The sequence below is a fragment of the Entelurus aequoreus genome, linkage group LG02 (genome assembly GCF_033978785.1).
Source record: "Entelurus aequoreus isolate RoL-2023_Sb linkage group LG02, RoL_Eaeq_v1.1, whole genome shotgun sequence".
In the NCBI taxonomy this organism is placed as follows: Eukaryota; Metazoa; Chordata; class Actinopteri; order Syngnathiformes; family Syngnathidae; genus Entelurus; species Entelurus aequoreus.
The window spans coordinates 75,784,647-75,803,156 of NC_084732.1; the positions used below are offsets into that span (position 1 = coordinate 75,784,647).

The window sequence follows — 18,510 nt, forward strand, 5'->3', positions numbered from 1 at the left end:
AAAAAGAAAAAGAAATATAAAGTGAATCCAAATGCTTGTTTCCTTTGACTTTCTGATTTTTCTAGTCCAGTCACCAGTCAGGAGGGCATGCACATGCAGCGTGGGCAACAGTCCATCTGCAGGTGCATGAGAAACAGGCCCCAAACGAATGTAACAGCGAATCATTTCTCATCGTTCACTGATGTCACATCTGTATAGTTCACATGCATGAGAAACAGCACACATTTAATATTGGAATTCTTTATATTTAAGTTAAGTATAACTGTGTGTCATTCCTTTTAGAATTAAGAACTGAAGCAGAAACACAAGTTTCCAAACTTTTAATGTAAAAGACAAAAACAATACAAGGTTATCTGACATAAATGTCATTATTGTGCTCATTTATCCTTTTCTTTCTGCTCCTTCTCCTTTTTGTCTTTCTCGGCCTTGGCCTCCTCAGCCTCGTGTCGCTTAATGAGCTCTTCCACTTCTTTCTGTTTCAGCACCTTGATTTTTGTTATGCCATCCTCTCGTGTCAGTGTGGCAATCTCCACTGTAACAAGACAGCAAGGAGAATACATTTACAACACGTTTAAAACACTTTGGGGTTGGGCTTCGGCTAGAACACAGGTGTCAAACTCAAGGCCCGGGGGCCAAATCTGGCCCGCTACATTATTTTTATGTGGCCCGCAAAAGCCTGGAAATAATATGCGATAATAAAATGCTTAATCTTTCCTTACTAAATATATTTGTTATTTCCCTTTTGACATTAAAATCATGCACTGCATTCAATTGCATATCTTTTAAAATTCAGTATTATCAAAATATTATATTATCATGTATTGCAAAAAATTGTTTTTGTTGAGTGAGACACAGTACGACACTAACACATTAAAAAACATTAAAACAACAAGATTTTATGGTAAAAAAAAAAAAAGGCAGCTCTGTTGCTTGATTTTTACCGCTAAAAACAGTGGCATTGTTTTTCCATTCCATTCATTCAATATTTTTATATGCTGTAAAAAACCCACTGCTTTTACTGTAAAATTCTGGTGACTAAGCTGCAAGTTTTTGAAAGTAAAATTTTAATTTTTTTTTTATACCTTGTATAAAACACACACACAACTCCTTGTTAAAAGCGGCCCCCTGAGGGTAACCACAACTGTAATATGGCCCTCAATAAAAAAGGACTTTGACACCCCTGGGCTAGAATGTATTTTCCAGCAGGCTGGGCCGGCCCCTGGCATAAACACTTTTTTAGAGCCCCAAACATGAGGAGGCTACATGATCATTACATGGGCTTTTTGTGAAGATTTGAAGACGTCCTTTCCTTTTTAGTTTAAAAAAGGATGCCATAAAAGTTAATACAACATCCATTTTGCTGTGAAAGTTCAATGATAAAGTTGTTTGAATCAAATTAGGAATGTGTAACACAACCTAAACCCTCTTGCAAATGTAAAATGCTTCATTTCTCATGGCAGCCGCAAACCCATCATAGAACACTTCTCTCTTTACTCAACATAGACGTCATAATTAATGTATTTAAAGCTCACGTTTATGCAACACACACATTTGGGAACCAGGATGAGGAGAGTGAAGAAAGGTAAAAATATAATAAAGCTATTTTTGGCAGCGTCGGACAAAGTTTAAGTTTTACTTTTCAATCAAGTAAAGTTTACTTAAATAGCCCTTGATCACAAATGTCTCAAAGGGCTGCACAAGCCACAATGACATCCTCAGCTCAGATCCCACATCAGGGCTAGAAAAAACTAAACCCCATGGGAACATTGAGAAACCTTGGAAGATGTGGGGACCCCCCTTTGGGTGACTGAGTGGATACAGGTAATAACTTTTGCATCTCATAGCTGCAAAATTGTGGTGCCTTCAGCGGGCCTTGATTAAAGATGGAAACGGAGATGTCACTAGCTTTTAAAGAGAGTAGAAACTTAACCCCCCATAGATACATTAATGATAATAATCATAATAAATATGTATTTTTATGATTATTATCCACAGACTTAGATAATCTCTGCCTTACACTCGAAAGAAAAGGGAAATTTGACAGATTTATAATCATATAAATATAAATATAAATGGCGAAGTTGGTAGAGTGGCCGTGCATGCAATCGGAGGGTTGCTGGTTACTGGGGTTCAATCCCCACCTTCTACCATCCTAGTCACGGCCGTTGTGTCCTTGGGCAAGACACTTCACCCTTGCTCCTGATGGGTGCTGGTTAGCACCTTGCATGGCAGCTCCCGCCATCAGTGTGTGAATGTGTGTGTGAATGGGTGAATGTGGAAATACTGTCAAAGCGCTTTGAGTACCTTGAAGGTAGAAAAGCGCTATACAAGTATAACCCATTTATCATTTATTTATTTATATTTAAGCAAACATTAACAAGTATGATTTTAAAATCACATTCTGGCTACTTCATATCAAATCTGTCTGCACTATTTTATACAAAATATATACAAAATTAAGTCAATAATGAGTTTTTTAGTGCAAGTAAACATACTGTGTGTGTATGTGAGGCAATGACATTAGGTTTCAGGAATTAAAGACCCTAAATCTTGTTTAGGGCCCAGTTAGATCTCACCTTTCTCCGCAGACAGCTTGCTGACGTCCATAGTTTTGTTGAGAACTTTGACGGCCAGAGCCAGAGCCGAGGACAAAGTCATCTCTCCCTCCTTGTAGTCCTGCTTCAACATGGATACCGCGGCCTGAGGTGTGAGAGAACAGCTTGAAACTTAATTTCAACGTAGCTCAGTCAGTGACATGTAAACTTATTTGTGAGTAGAGCTTACAGCACTGTTGTTGCCGATGCATGTTGCCTTCCATCCTCCGTAGTTGCCACTGGGGTCACTCTGGTACAACTGGAAGCCATAGTGCTTGTCCCAGCCGATGTACAAGAGAGACACGCCGAACGGCCGCTTGCCTACAAGGGGAATCCACACAGATGTCGAAATCTAAATTGTATTGGCGTTTTTTTTTTAAATGTTCTATAGGTGTAAATGTAAGTCCTGTGATGGACTGGTGAGCAGTCAGCAGAGAAATCCTAATGGAATATCTGTCCTAATGAGCACAAGTGGACTGCCAAGATACCTGTGGTGGTGGGGGCATGGTCACCATGACGCCATCGAATAATCTGCATAATCTGCTATCATTTTATTTTTAAAAAAAATTTCACAAGTGTTTTGTTTTTTTTCTTACAATTGACTCTCATTCATAGACAGTCCCATCATAATGGGACTAATGCATTTTTGCTCCATGAAAGGACGCATGAGAAAGCTTCCTACCTCCAAACTGAGTGTAGGCCTGCTTGATGTCACACAACGCCGTCACCAGCTGCTCACAAGGGATGGGCTCCTGGTACTGCAGCAAATATCTGACAAGAAAAACATTCAACACACACAGTTTTAGTTTCTTGGATGTTAAAGTAAACTATGTCATGAATGGATTCAAATAAGTTATAGAAGTTTAGACACAAACAGGTTCTACCTCTGTGCGATTAGCCGCAGTTCATTTGTCAGCACGTTGGCATCTGATGTGATCCCTGCAACACTGCAAGCCATGTCTCTGGAAAAAAATAAAATAAAAAAAATAAAAATCACACACTTCGTTACAATTACTTATCTCTTTGACATGGTTACTGCAGCCGAATGCGCTCACTCATTCAGTTTGTAGATCTTCTCAGAGAAAAAAACTTCGTCCAACAGTTTGTGGATGTTGCGTCTCTCTGCAGCTAACAGCACTCCATCATTGGCTAGAATCCCGAGACATGTTCCAGCATGGCCAATAGCTTCCATGGCATACTCCACCTGATACAAGCGACCTGTAGAAGGGTACGTAGGAATTTAATGGAGAATTTAAAGAGTTGTAGACTCAATATGCCAGCTTAAGAAATGTACAGTGCATCAGGAAAGTATTCACAGGGCTTCATTTTTGAGCTGAGTAGCTCAGCTCCAGTTAACTCCAGCAGATCAACTGATCATACTTAAGATGCTCCTACAGCTTAATTGGAGTCCACTTGTGGTAAATTCTGTTGGTTAGACATGATTTGCAAAGTCACACACCGGTCTATATATAAGCTTCCAAACTGGACAGTGCATGGCAGAGCACAAACCAAAAATGAAGTTGAAGGAATAGTCTGTAGAACTTCGAGACAGGATTGCCTTGAGGTAAAAATCTGGGGAAGTGTATGGAAAATGATCTGCGGCCTTGAAGGTCCTAATGAGCACAGTGGTCTCCATTATCCGTAAATGTAAGAAGTTTAGAACCACTAGGACTCTTCCTCGGGCTGGCCGGCCTTCTAAAACGAGCGACTGTGGGAGAAGGGCAGCCGCGTTTCATCCAACCCTATGGAGCTTGAGAGATGCTGCAAAAAGGAATGGGCAAAACTGCCCAAAGATACACTATATTGCCAAAAGTATTTAGCCACCCATCCAAATGATAAAAATCAGGTGTCCTAATCGCTTGGCCTGGGCCACAGGTGTATAAAATCAAGCACTTAGGCATGGAGAATGAAAGAAGGGGCCGCTCGTAGGATGCCACATGTGCAACAAATCCAGTCGTGAAATTTCCTTGCTCCTAAATATTCCAAAGCCAACTGTTGGCTTTATTATAAGAAAATGGAAGAGTTTGGGAAGAACAGCAACTTAGCCACGAAGTGGTAGGCCACGTAAACTGACAAGAGGGGTCAGCGGATCCTGAAGCCCATTGTGCAGAAAGTCTGCGACCTCTTTGCACGGTCAGTTGTTACAGAGCTCCAAACTTCATGTGACCTTCCAATTAGCCCACGTACAGTATATAGAGAGCTTCATGGAATGGGTTTCCATGGCCGATCAGCTGCATCCAAGCCATACATCACCAAGTCCAACGCAAAGCGTCGGATGCAGTGGTGTAAAGCAAGTCGCCACTGGACTCTAGAGCAGTGGAGACGTGTTCTCTGGAGTGATGAAACACGCTTTTCCATCTGGCAATCTGATGGACGAGTGGCAATCTGATGGACGAGTTTGGGTTTGGAGGTTGTCAGGAGAACGGTACATTTCGGACGGCTTCTTCTTCTTCTGTCGTGTGTCGAGATTTTCAGCTCTGTTGAGGCGAGCCAGGTCAACGTGTCATCGTCCAGGTCAATCAGACCTTGCTCGCCATTTGGTGGCCGGTGTTTGGGGCAACTAGTTACTATATGCTCTACTGTCTGGACTGGGTCCCCACACTCGCAGGAGGCATCTTCCGCGACTCTCGGACTGCATTGTGCAGAGTGTGAAACTTGGTGGACGAGGAATTATGGAGTGGAGTTGTTTTTCAGGAGTTGGGCTTGGCCCCTTAGTTCCAGTGAAATGAACTTTGAATGCTCCAGGATACCAAAACATTTTGGACAATTACATGCTCCCAACCTTGTGGGAACAGTTTATAGCGGGCCCCTTCCTCTTCCAACATGACTGTGCACCAGTGAACAAAGCAAGTTCCATAAAGACATGGATGACAGAGTCTGGTGTGGATGAACTTGACAGGCCTGCACATAGTCCTGACCTGAACCCCGATAGAACACCTTTGAATGAATTAGAACGGAGACTGAGAGCCGGGCCTTCTCGACCAACATCAGTGTGTGACCTCACCAATGCGCTTTTGGAAGAATGGTCGAAAATTCCTATAAACACACTCCGCAACCTTGTGGACAGCCTTCCCAGAAGAGTTGAAGCTGTAATAGCTGCAAACGGTGGACCGACATCAGATTGAACCCTACGGGTTAGGAATGGGATGGCACTTCAAGTTCATATGTGAGTCAAGGCAGGTGGCCAAATACTTTTGGCTATATAGTGTAGGTGTGCCAAGCCTGTGGTATTGTATTCAAAAAGACGTGAGGCTATCATTGTTGTCGAAGGTGCATCAACAAAGTATTGAGCAAAGGCTGTGAATACTTATGTATATGTGATTTCTTAGTTTTTTTATTTCGATATCCATCCATCCATTTTCTACCGCTTGTCCCTTTCGGGGTCGCTGGAGCCTATCGCAGCTGCATTCGGGCGGAAGGCGGGTTACACCCTGGACAAGTCGCCACCTCATCACAGGGCCAACACAGACAACATTCACACACTAGGACCATTTGATAAATTATCAAAAAAAACAAAAAAAAACACCTTCTCACATCGTTATTATGGGGTATTGTGTATAGAATTTTGAGGACAAATGTGAATTTTTAATCCATTTGGCTGTGACATATCAAAATGTGGAAAAAGTGAAGCGCTGTGAATACTTTCCGGATGCATTGTGGGTACTTAATGAAGGATGATAACAGACAACAAACTTCCACTGCTATTATTAAGGAAATAACACTTACCTTCAGGAGAAAATATGGTTGTCCGGGAATCATATCTGCGTGACTAAACATCAAGCAAGAACAGTAATGAGTAAACAACCAACAGATTTCGACATTAAGAACATAAGTTGTAACATACCATGTTTGCGTGACCAAGGAATTATCCTGCAAATAGCAAAGATGTCATATTAGCCCAAAAGCGCACTTTTTTTTGCGTACCTACCACTCGTTCTAATGCAAGTAAAATATTTGCAAAAATTAATCAACCGGTTGGAGAGGACTTATCATATTATATATTTATATCCACAGTACAATACACAAGCACATTAAAACATAAGAATTAGTGACTATTACAAGCGTGACAGCCGCTGCTCCACAGAATGAATCTGCAATATCTCAGCTAGTTAGCTAGCATGCTAGTACACAATGACTGTAGGACGGAGTCAAACTCCTTAGACCGAAACAAAGTGGAGTATATTATTATCTGCTACCCACAACATTTATTTGCAGTACCTTCGACGAAAAAGGAGTACGTTGTTGTCGTTTTAGCCAACGAAGATGTTCGGTCTTGTACTTTCTGTTTAACGCTTCCTCATGCGCACCGGTCTGAAGTGTCGCGACGGTGCAAACTGTGTCCCACACTGCCACCTGTCTGCGGGAGGGTATAACACCTGTTTATTTACAAACTTAGTCAACGGTAAATTTGCTGGAATTTCAATGTGTTGTTAATTGGGTAGGTTCATTGAATTTAATTTAATTTATTCATGCATTTCAGCAAATAATTTTTTTTAAATTACAAGGTAGACAATACATAATAATATAAATTAATATAATGCAAAAGGTAATGCACAGTGTGTAAACATGATTGTCCAGTTTATCCTGAAAGGGAGTGGGAAGAAAATAACTTATTTAATCAATCAATCAATCAATCAATCAATCAATGTTTATTTATACAGCCCTAAATCACAAGTGTCTCAAAGGGCTGCACAATCCACAACGACATCCTCGGTTCAGAGCCCACATAAGGGCAAGGAAAAACTCACAACCCAGTGGGACGTCGATGTGAATGACTATGAGAAACTTTGGAGAGGACCGCAGATGTGGGTGACCCCCCCGCTCCCCCCCCCTCTAGGTGAGACCGGATGCAATGGACGTCGAGTGGGTCTGACGTATTGTGAAAGTCCAGTCCATAGTGGATCTAACATAATAGTGAGAGTCCAGTCCATAGTGGGGCCAGCAGGAGACCATCCCGAGCGGAGACAGGTAAGCAGCGCAGAGATCTCCCCAACCGATGCACAGGCGAGCGGTCCACCCCGGGTCCCGACTCTGGACAGCCAGCACTTCATCCGTGGCCACCGAACCTGTGCCCCCCCTCCACGATAATACATACAATTAAATATGAATAACGGAGGGAAATGAGCTATTGTGCTAACTCCGACATATTTACATTGTTGCTCTATGTTGATGAATATGCATTGTCCTAATTCAAATACATAAATAAATAAATACATAAATAAATACAATTAAATATGAATAACGGAGGAAAATGAGCTATTGCGTTAACTCCGACATATTTACATTGCTACTCTATGTTGATGAATATGCATTGTCCTAATTCAAATAAATACATACAATTAAATATGAATAACGGAGGAAAATGAGCTATTGTGCTAACTCCGGCATATTTACATTGTTGCTCTATGTTGATGAATATGCATTGTCCTAATTCAAATAAATAAATACATAAATACATAAATAAATGCAACTGAGATAGGCTCCAGCACCCCCCGCAACCCGAAAGGGACAAGCGGTAGAAATGGATGGATGGATAAATAAATAAATACAATTAAATATGAATAACATAGGTTTACTACACATGGTTCACCATAGAGGGCGCTATGGCGCTACGACATACAAGTAAAAAGAGACACGAGGAAGACCAACAACAAGCCTCCTGATTGGTTGTGACGTCATGCCGGCCCCTGTGTTTGGAATGGAAGCCGGATGTCGGGTGAGCTCGGAGGTCGAACACGATAACTCTCCCGCAGCTTCTCGCTTTTAACAGCTTGATAAGAAACGACATATTCGAACATTACTCGTCGCTATGTTATTCAAATTATTCAGGACGTAAACATCTGTCCTAAGAGGTAAGTGTTGTGTGAAGGCTGTCATGAATGCTATGCTAACACATTGGATATAAATTGTGATCAGCATTAGCATACCATTAGCGTCAATTATGCAGCAGGTGACAACTACATCTTGATGACTTGTATAAATATGAACTGGAAATCTCATATACAATATAAGGTGGCAAGAAACATTTCAATAATGAACAAAGCAAAATACGTCCTGGGCCAAAAATCACTTCATATTCTCTACTGCTCGCTAGTGTTACCATATCTGAGTTATTGTGCAGAAATAACTATAAATGTGAAGTGAAGTGAATTATTTTTATATAGCGCTTTTCTCTATTGACTCAAAGCGCTTTTACATAGTGAAACCCAATATCTAAGTTAAATTTAAACCAGTCTGGGTGGCACAGGGAGCAGGTGGGTAAAGTGTCTTGTCCAGTGACTAGGATGGTGGAAGCGGGGATCGAACCTGGAACCCTCAGGTTGCTGGCACGGCCGCTCTACCCGCCGAGCTGTACCGCCCCGTTCAAATGTGCGCTTCATTCGTTAACCGTGTTACAAAAAAGATCAATTAGACTGATACATAATGTTGGATATAGAGAACATACAAACCCTTTATTTATTGAGTCAAAAATATTGAAGTTCGATGATTTGGTAAAATTGCAAACAGCTAAAATTATGTACAAAGCAAAATATAACCTGCTACCCAAGAATGTACAACAGTTCTTATCTACTAAAGAGGATAAATATAACCTTAGAGGAAAATCTAATTTAAAACATTTATATGCACATACAACACTTAGAAACTTTAGCATATCAGTATGTGGAATAAAATTATTGAATGGATTGAGTAAAGATATTGTAAAGAGGTTGTTCAAATTAATAGCGCTTACAAAGTACAAAGAAGAAGAATTATGAGAAACACTTTCAACCGTATTGAAAATAAGATATTCTTCATCTCAGTATGTTTATCATGACCGACTTAATTATCTATTACAAAAACTGCTGTATTAATCATTCACGGATGTCATTGTGCTACAAAAAGCAATTGATTCATTGATTGAAACTTTTATTAGTAGATTGCACAGTACAGTACATATTCCGTACAATTGACCACTAAATGGTAACACCTGAATACGTTTTACAACTTGTTTAAGTTAAGAATTCACCAACTCGAGTATTTCATATATATTTCATATATATATATATGAAATACTTGACTTTCAGTGAATTCTAGCTATATATATATATATATATATATATTTATTTATTTATTTTATTTACATAAAATAAATACTTGAATTTCAGTGTTCCGGTGGCTATCCATTAGATGGCAGTATTGTCCTGTTTAACTTCTCCGTTCATGATGAGTATATCATTTCGGCCACCGTGTTCAATGGAGAAGTCTGTTCTACATATTACCAGGCAACATACACCTTCCCCTTCGAACTGTCCTGGATGAACTGAAATTCTTGTTTCCATTCGTTTTGGAACTTGCAAGCGTATTTCTTCATCTTGCTCGTCGACGGCGTCGCCATGTCTGTAATTTCCTCGTTCTTCTGCTTCGTCTCCTTGTTGTGTGCGCAGTTGTGCACTCTACTCTCTAAAAGCCGTAGATGTTATGACGTCATTGGGCAGGCAAGCTGTTTATATTGTGGGAAAGCGGACGTGAGAACAGGCTGTCCCACTCAGTCTCAGGTCCGCATTGAGCTGGAGAGGGCGTGGCCTCCAGCTCCGGCTGAATACCGGGAGTTTGTCGGGAGAAAATCTCTGCCGGAGGTTGTCGGGAGAGGCGCTGAATACCGGGATTCTCCCGCTAAAAACGAGAGGGTTGGCAAGTATGCATACCACATTTCAGGAATGCTGGTGTCATTAGAAAGCTTGCTAAACCAAGAAACAGAAAAAAGAGACTTAAGTGTTATGGTGTATTTTTAATTGATTGATTGATTGATTAATGAAATTAGCATTGGAAGTGACAAAATTTGAGTACACGTGGCTGGTCGGACTTGACTGGTGAGTCACAAAACAAACGACCAGGCACTCGGTGGGTCCTAAACATCAGTGTCCAAAGCTATCAATTCTGAAGAGAATCTGCATACTCACAGATAAATGTATAACTTATATAGTAATAGGGATTCCAATGAACAATTAAATTAAATACACACAGTACAGTGCTTTGTTATTGTATACTATAAATATATAAATAATGTTTGTGTGGGTGCTCTGGATAAAAAGATTAACCATCATCTTCTAAATAGACGACCAGCTCCTCCTCCTCATTTATTTCTTTTAAAAATAGTGGCAGTACATATTAATAAACATACAGTAATAACTTTTTTGCGTGTTTAATAAGAGGCAAGAATCCCTCTAACAATATTCCTTTTCTTGGCAGTCATGAGTCATTCAAATGAGGATGCTGCTACGAATGGCACCATGCAGCAAAAGAGGAACATCCAGATCATTGAGTGGGAGGACTTGGACAAAAGGAAGTTCTATTCTTTTGGGGTGTTCATTACCTTGAGCATCAGGGCCACGGTCTACCCGGCCACCCTGATCCGGACTCGGCTTCAGGTGCAGAGGGGCAAATCCCTCTACAGCGGCACCTTCGACGCCTTCGTCAAGATCCTGCGGGCGGAGGGCGTTCGGGGCCTGTACCGTGGCTTCATGGTGAACACCTTCACCATCATCTCTGGCCAGGCTTACATAACCACCTACGAACTGGTGAGGAAGTATGTGTCCAACTATTCTGACGACAACACAGTCAAGTCGCTGGTGGCGGGCGGCGCGGCGTCCTTGGTGGCCCAGAGCATCACTGTGCCCATCGACGTGGTGTCGCAGCAGCTGATGATGCAAGGCCAGGGGGAGCACCTCAGCCGCTTTCGCCTTCATTCTAAATCAGAGACCGGCAAGCCAAAAAGAGTGTTTGGCCAAACCAGAAGCATTGTGACCCAAATATTTGCTGCTGATGGTTTACCAGGCTTCTACAGGGGAGCCGTTGCTTCTTTACTTACCTACATCCCAAATAGCGCCGTCTGGTGGCCGTTCTACCATTTTTATGCTGGTAATCTGAAATTTCCACCTCCGAGAAAACCTTTTTGTAGTGGAACTAAATCAATGAAATTCCATATTATCTTCCTCTCTGCGTTCCACAGAGCAGCTGTCAAACCTGGCCCCTTCTGACTGTCCTCATATTGTCCTCCAAGCCATGGCTGGGCCACTCGCGGCCGCCACTGCCTCCACTGTCACCAACCCGATGGATGTTGTCAGAGCCAGGGTGCAGGTAAGCCTCGACGGGGACGCTTCAAAGATAGCTCACATCTCATTAGAAGCGACCAGGAAAGGAATATTAACAGCAGGGTAGGGTTGTACGGTAGTATAGTACTAATACCGGTACTAATGAATCATATTCGGTATTATACCGCCTCTGAAAAGTACCGGTCCACCGCATGTTTATAAACTCAGGAAATACGACCCTGGCCTGGACACATGAGGACTTTAAATATGACCAAAGTATGATCCTGTAACGACTTGGTATCGGATTGATACCCAAATTTGTGGTATCATCCAAAACTAATGTAAAGTATCAAACAACAGAAGAATAAGTGATTATTACATTTTAACAGAAGAGTAGCTAGAACATGTTAAAAGAGAAAGTAAGCAGATATTAACAGTAAATGAAAAGGTAGATAATAATTCATTTTCTACCACTTGTCATTGACAAAATAATAGAATGATAAATGACACAATATGTTACTGCATATGTCAGCAGACAAATTAGGAGACTTTGTTTGGCGTAGTTGGGAGAGTGGCCGTGCCAGCAACCTGAGGGTTCCTGGTTCGATCCCCACCTTCTACCAACCTAGTCACGTCCGTTGTGTCCTTGAGCAAGACACTTCACCCTTGCTCCTGATGGGTCATGGTTAGCGCCTTGCATGGCAGCTCCCGCCATCAGTGTGTGAATGTGCGTGTGAATGGGTGAATGTGGAAATAGTGTCAAAGCGCTTTGAGTACCTTGAAGGTAGAAAAGCGCTATACAAGTATAACCCATTTACCATTTACCATTTACTTACTACTAAAAGACAAGTTGTCTTGTATGCAGTGTTTCCCACACATTCATTTATTTGTGGCGGCCCGCCACAAAAGAATTACGTCCGCCACAAATAAAAAATAAATAAATAAAAAATAAAAACTTTTTTTTTTTTGTCCTGTCCAGCTTCACAGGCAAATCATACAGTTGATGTAGATGCCCATATCGGCTGTTCAGATTTACTTTACAAAAGAGAAGTGTAGGATACTTCTCTTGTTGCCTTATTTGTATTTGACTTTATTAAATGTATTTATATTAGAAACACAACATGTGTATATAACAAAGGGTGCAAAGTCTGCAGGCAGTAGGAAACACATGGTTAAGTGTAGGGAGTAAAACTGATGGCAGTCTAAAGTTCAAGATTTTTGGAGCTCTTTGTTCAGTGGATCAGATGTTTGATGAAGCTCTGTGTCTATCTACCACCAATACTGTTTTCTGTTTTTTTGTTACTGACTGTGTCAGGACACCTCTGCCTCTGTTTCACGTTGCTGGTAAATAATATGGTTGTAGTAGTAGGCTAAAATTAAATTATTTAGTATGCACTAATTAAAGGGGCAGAGATTTAAGAGACATTTTAGCTTTTATATTTTATAAGATATATTTTTTGTAAGAACCACAATTAATACATATATTTCAGTGAATAACTTATTGTTCAAATCTGTATATAAATATGTACATAAAGTGTTGTAATTATATTGTAAAATGGATGGATGGACGTTTAAAACAAAACTGTTATTATTAATTAGTAAGTATACATTTTTTTAGCCTTTTTAGAGAAAATCATATCATTGTAGTAAATTATGCAAATTACTCGATGATGTCATGGTGACCACGCCCATAGCCACGCCCCCACCGCCACAGGTATCTTGGCAGTTTATGGGAAACACTGATATGTTCACTATTTTATTTAAGGACAAACTTGCAATAAGAAACATATGTTTAATGTACCGTAAGATTTTTTGTTAAAATAAAGTAAATAATGCAATTTTTTGTGGTCCCCTTTATTTAGAAAAGTAACAAAAAGTATTGAAATTATTTTGGTACCGGTAGCAAAATCTTGGTATCGGGACAACACTACAGCTGGGTGATTTACAGGTCGTAACATTAGGTACACCTGACATTAACAAACTCCAATAGAAGAGCGGTATTAACCCTGTGGGGCTTTAAATCATTTACTTGCAGTAAGTTAACGCCAGGATGAAAAAGTCCTAAGGTGTTTTAGAACCAATCTTACTCCAGTATCCTAGCCCTTCAACATCTTATGTATGGATGTCTCATTTTATGAATTTGTTTCCAAATTAAAAAACTGACATAATTAGGTCAAATGTGCATTCAAAGGGTTAAAATGTAAACAATTAAACAACATTATTTTATGAGGACTTAAGTTGATTAGGAGGTCTTAGACAAAAACATGAATTAAAAAATTGTTTATACACTCTGAACTTGGGATCGGTACCGAGTCTGTTACTTCCTTTAGCACCGATCGGATTCCGCTGGTCCTGATGGGCATTGATTCACGTAAAATCCAACAGTGCCATGTTTTGGTACCTGGGTTGTGTGTGACGTCACGCCCGGTAGCTGGCTCTTCACGCTTCGGCACATGGCGATCACTCCAGCAGCACTGAGAACGAACTCAGCCAAACTACCTTTAGGTAATGTTGCAATGTGCAATGCCAACAAAGAAATTGACTCAAAAAACACTCCAACGTAAGTTTGGTAAGGCTGCGCTTTTCCAAAAATGTGCTAGTTTGATGCTAATGACATTGCTATTGACATGCTACTGATTAGCATTAGCAATTTAACATGGTGATTTAAATTCCCTCACATTTGTTAATGAAAACTAGTACTAAGATGCACATTAGAATCAAACAGCTGGTGCGTAATAAGTACAATACATACGGTGTTAACACTTTTTAGGGCGCAACAGAAGACTAGACTCAGCAAAGACTGTACTGACTAGCCAACACACCATAAACTTTACACTACTACCATCTACTGTCTTGGACTTGTAACTGTAACTGCAACTTATTATACTTGCAATTGAGACTCAAAAATGTCATAATAAAACAAGATTTCACAACTGGACAGCAGTTATCATAATTAGCTCATTTTTAAATATTGCTAAAAAATAGCTTTTATTATCAAAAGCATTTAACTCTTATGAACACACACAAAAATACTGAAAAATGATACTGTGGAGTACTTGTATCAATTCTCAGGTACTGGGAATTGGTACCGTATCGGTCTAAATGTATAGTGTACCCATCCCTACTCTTAATTCCCGGAGGACTTTATGACCTGGCGCTACTCCATTGGGCTAAAAAAATCCCCAGTGTATCATTGATGTATGAGTTAATTTGAATAAAAAAATAAATATAATCTATTCAGAGTAACACAACCAAAATGATGGCCAAAATAGAGCAAAACCATTACCCGAAAGGATGGAAAAGGCCCCAATATACAGTACTCTTGAATGTTAAAAGATAATGCTCACTTTTGATAGACACTGTCAGAGAGGTGTTAATTAAAGTTAAAGTACCAATGATTGTCACGCACACACTAGGTGTGGTGAAATTTGTTCTCTGCATTTGACCCTTCCCCTTGATCCCCCCGTGGGAGGTGAGGGGAGCAGTGGGCAGCAGCGGTGCTGCGCCCGGGAGTCATTTTTGGTGATTTAACCCCCAATTCCAACCCTTGATGCTGAGTGCCAAGCAAGGAGGTAATGGGTCCCATTTTTATAGTCTTTGGTATGACTCGGCCGGGGTTTGAACTCACAACGTACCGATCTCAGGGCGGACACTCTAACCACTAGGCCACTGAGTAGTGGTAGTATTGAACTATTATTACCTCTACCAGGAGGTAAATATAATCAGCAGGGTTTGTTTAGTTAGTTATGGGTGGTTTTTATTTAAATTGGAAACTGTCAAGCTTTGTTTGACAGTGCAAACATTTCAATAATGTCTCTTTTCCACTAGAAATGATTACAAAATTTCTCGGCACTCTTCTGTTTTTGACACACACACACGCACACGCACACACACACAGGCCACATCAGCCGTAGTGCGACCTGCATCACCAACAGGTGCACCACGCTCATGTGCGGTCTATTAAGGCAGCCATAGTGGAAACCATTTCCATGTATTTTACAATTAAAAGAATCATCAAAGCAACAAAATGCAATTTAAATCTTTTTTCTAATCGAATGAATCAAACCAAATTGTTGCTGGTGTAATAATAGTATTTTGTTTAGGTTGAAGGACGCACTTCAATCATCGACACATTCAGGCAGCTGATCAGGGACGAAGGCGTCTGGGGTTTGACCAAAGGACTGTCGGCCCGCATCATTTCTTCCACTCCCACCGCCATCGTCATGGTGGTCGGCTACGAGACCCTCAAAAAAGTGAGTTTGCGGCCTGAGCTTGTGGACTCCAGACACTGGTAGATGCTACTTTGGGACACCGGGACCACGTGCCATGTGAGAAGAGAAGCTCCATACAGGACACAAAAACAAAAGTACCTCACTTTTTTTTAAAGTAGACCAAAATAGACAAGTCATTGCAGACTGATTTTTGTTGTTGTTCGGAGAATGTTTGTGGTTGGTGTCAACTGCTCTACATCATCAAGAGATTCAACATGGTGGGCCAACATCAGGTAAGAAGTACCACGACTGCTACTACTTGTACTATTTTGGCCTTTTTTTTTATTATTGTTTTTGCCTTTATCAAGTAACATTTGTGAAATATATCTGTCTTGTAGGTATGTTGTGTATGTGTTCTAATTAATAATGGATGACAAAATGGCAAATTCCATGCAACAATGCAAACCTAAGTAGTGGAGGAACACAACTACCGTATTTTTCGGAGTATAAGTTGCTCCGGAGAGTAAGTTGCACCGGCCGAAAATGCATAATAAAGAAGGAAAAAAACATATATAAGTCGCACTGGAATATAAGTCGCATTTTTTGGGGAAATTTATTTGATAAAACCCAACACCAAGAATAGACATTTGAAAGGCAATTTAAAATAAATAAAGAATAGTGAACAACAGGCTGAATAAGTGTACGTTATGAGGCATAAATAACCAACTGAGAACGTGCCTGGTATGTTAACGTAACATATTATGGTAAGAGTCATTCAAATAACTATAACATATAGAACATGCTATACGTTTACCAAACAATCTGTCACTCCTAATCGCTAAATCTCATGAAATCTTATACGTCTAGTCTCCTGCGTGAATGAGCTAAATAATATTATTTGATATTTTACGGTAATGTGTTAATAATTTCACACATAAGTCGCTCCAGAGTAGAAGTCGCACCCCCGGCCAAACTATGAAAAAAACTGCGACTTATAGTTCGAAAAATTCGGTTTTAGACTGCGTGCGTGTTCCAGGTTTAACAAGTGCAGTTTTGTTGTGTGTGTTGTACCCTTTTAAGCACAAACTGAATCCGTACATTTGTTTTTAATAATGTCTTACAATTTATTATGCTTAGTGTTTTTATTTGGTGTTGGTGTTTCTTTATAATGCACCCCCCGCGACCCTGTAAGGGACAAGCGGTAGAAAATGGATGGATGAATGGATGGATGGAATTAGTTTAGACATCTAAATTAATGCCATTGTCACCATGAATAAGGACATTTTATTGGTGGGATCTTTGTACAGTTTTTGGGGGGTAATGTGGCAATTTTGATGCAACAAACTATTAATGAGTAAAATATAACCTATATTGGGGTAACACTTACGGTGATGCAGGGATTTTATTTGAACTTTGCTTAGAAAATTTACTGAAATAATGTGAAAACTACTTTAAGGAATTATGTTGAAATGCAATTTACAAGAACATACAGTGGTACCTTGGTTTTCTTACACCTTGCTTCTCATACATGAAAATCTTCGCCCAAATGTTGACCTAGTTTTCGTTAAACGTCTGTTAGCACACAACCAAACATTGTGTGGAAGTCATTCAGCGGAATCGAGTGCCAAAACAGAAGTCTCACGGGTCTGCGCTTTTATTAATTGAGTACAGCTGCAAAATAGCAAGCATGGACTCAAAGAAACTTTTCCAGACCTTTGATAAAGAAGGTGAGAAACATTGTTGGAGTGATGCAAAAAACTGGTGGCATCCACTCATCAGTGGTTTATGGTAAAACTTATTTTAAATGTTGATTTAACCATTTAATTAATCATTGCCATGTTTTATGCATTGTTTTCGATATGTAAAACCATAATTATTCTATCTATAATTTTGGAAATTTTTGAGTGTCTGGAATGAACTATTGGATTTAAATTATTTCTTATGGGGAAAAATATATACCAGATTCCAAAGGAAAATTGAGGTACCACTGTACTTTTAAATGTTCATCTTTTGAGCCTTTGCGTGAACTAATTGTGGGATTTCACCATGAGCAATGTTGGAAAACAAGAATATTTAAAGACAAAATGCACATGAAGCTAAGAACGGATATTATAGCTACACTTACTAAGTCTTGCAGATATTTCATTTGTACAGATTTGCTGCGCACTGAAGAGAAAACTCCTGAAATATGTTGAACTCCTGAACCTGTCATGTCTAATCTTGCTTCAGGACTAAGCAGTTTATATCATGCGTCATGTCATGTGACTTCCTGTCCGTGTTCAACTCGTCAATAAAAAATTTTAATGTCTGTTTCCTGCGTTTTGAACCTGCGCGTATTAAATGTCATTTTTCATACTGTATTTGTTCTTCTATTTTGCAATGATAAAAATTGTTGATGAAAGTCAAGACTGGCAGAAAATGTAATAAGTTGATAGCCCACCATTGACAGTATATTGTTTATGTCATCATGCAAAGAGTGAACCCTCTTACACCCTGTTTGGAGGCGACAGATGAACAAAAACACACATGGACATAGCAGTTTCTTTTATCATCCTAATATATATTTGCTGGGGTTTGCTTTCATGTTAGGTATCAACATGGCGTTAAAAATTCTGGACACATTTTCATAAGGTT

At 39.9% G+C, this 18,510-nt stretch overlaps 2 protein-coding genes across 3 annotated transcripts; one reads left to right on the forward strand and one right to left on the reverse strand.

The window, feature by feature from the left end:
• Positions 1 to 305: 305 nt before the first annotated feature.
• Positions 306 to 6,952, reverse strand: psma4 (proteasome 20S subunit alpha 4). The gene is made up of 9 exons (XM_062069219.1): positions 6,813 to 6,952; positions 6,439 to 6,464; positions 6,321 to 6,363; positions 3,650 to 3,812; positions 3,479 to 3,556; positions 3,277 to 3,365; positions 2,785 to 2,915; positions 2,577 to 2,700; positions 306 to 532 (listed from the first exon to the last, which is right to left on the reverse strand). The coding sequence occupies exons 2-9, from the start codon at positions 6,439 to 6,441 to the stop codon at positions 378 to 380; spliced, it is 786 nt and encodes a 261-aa protein (XP_061925203.1). The 5' UTR covers positions 6,442 to 6,464; positions 6,813 to 6,952; the 3' UTR covers positions 306 to 377.
• A 1,264-nt stretch (positions 6,953 to 8,216) lies between these two features.
• Positions 8,217 to 18,219, forward strand: LOC133664529 (solute carrier family 25 member 44-like). Of its 2 annotated transcripts, none has more exons than XM_062069233.1 (4): positions 8,217 to 8,310; positions 10,824 to 11,492; positions 11,584 to 11,711; positions 15,769 to 18,219. In XM_062069233.1, exons 1-4 carry the CDS (start codon positions 8,304 to 8,306, stop codon positions 15,958 to 15,960), a joined length of 996 nt encoding a protein of 331 aa, XP_061925217.1. In that variant the 5' UTR covers positions 8,217 to 8,303; the 3' UTR covers positions 15,961 to 18,219. The 2 variants fall into 2 exon arrangements, with proteins under 2 accessions (XP_061925217.1, XP_061925223.1); XM_062069239.1 differs by having other exon boundaries at positions 8,241 to 8,446; positions 15,769 to 18,218.
• Positions 18,220 to 18,510: the final 291 nt, after the last annotated feature.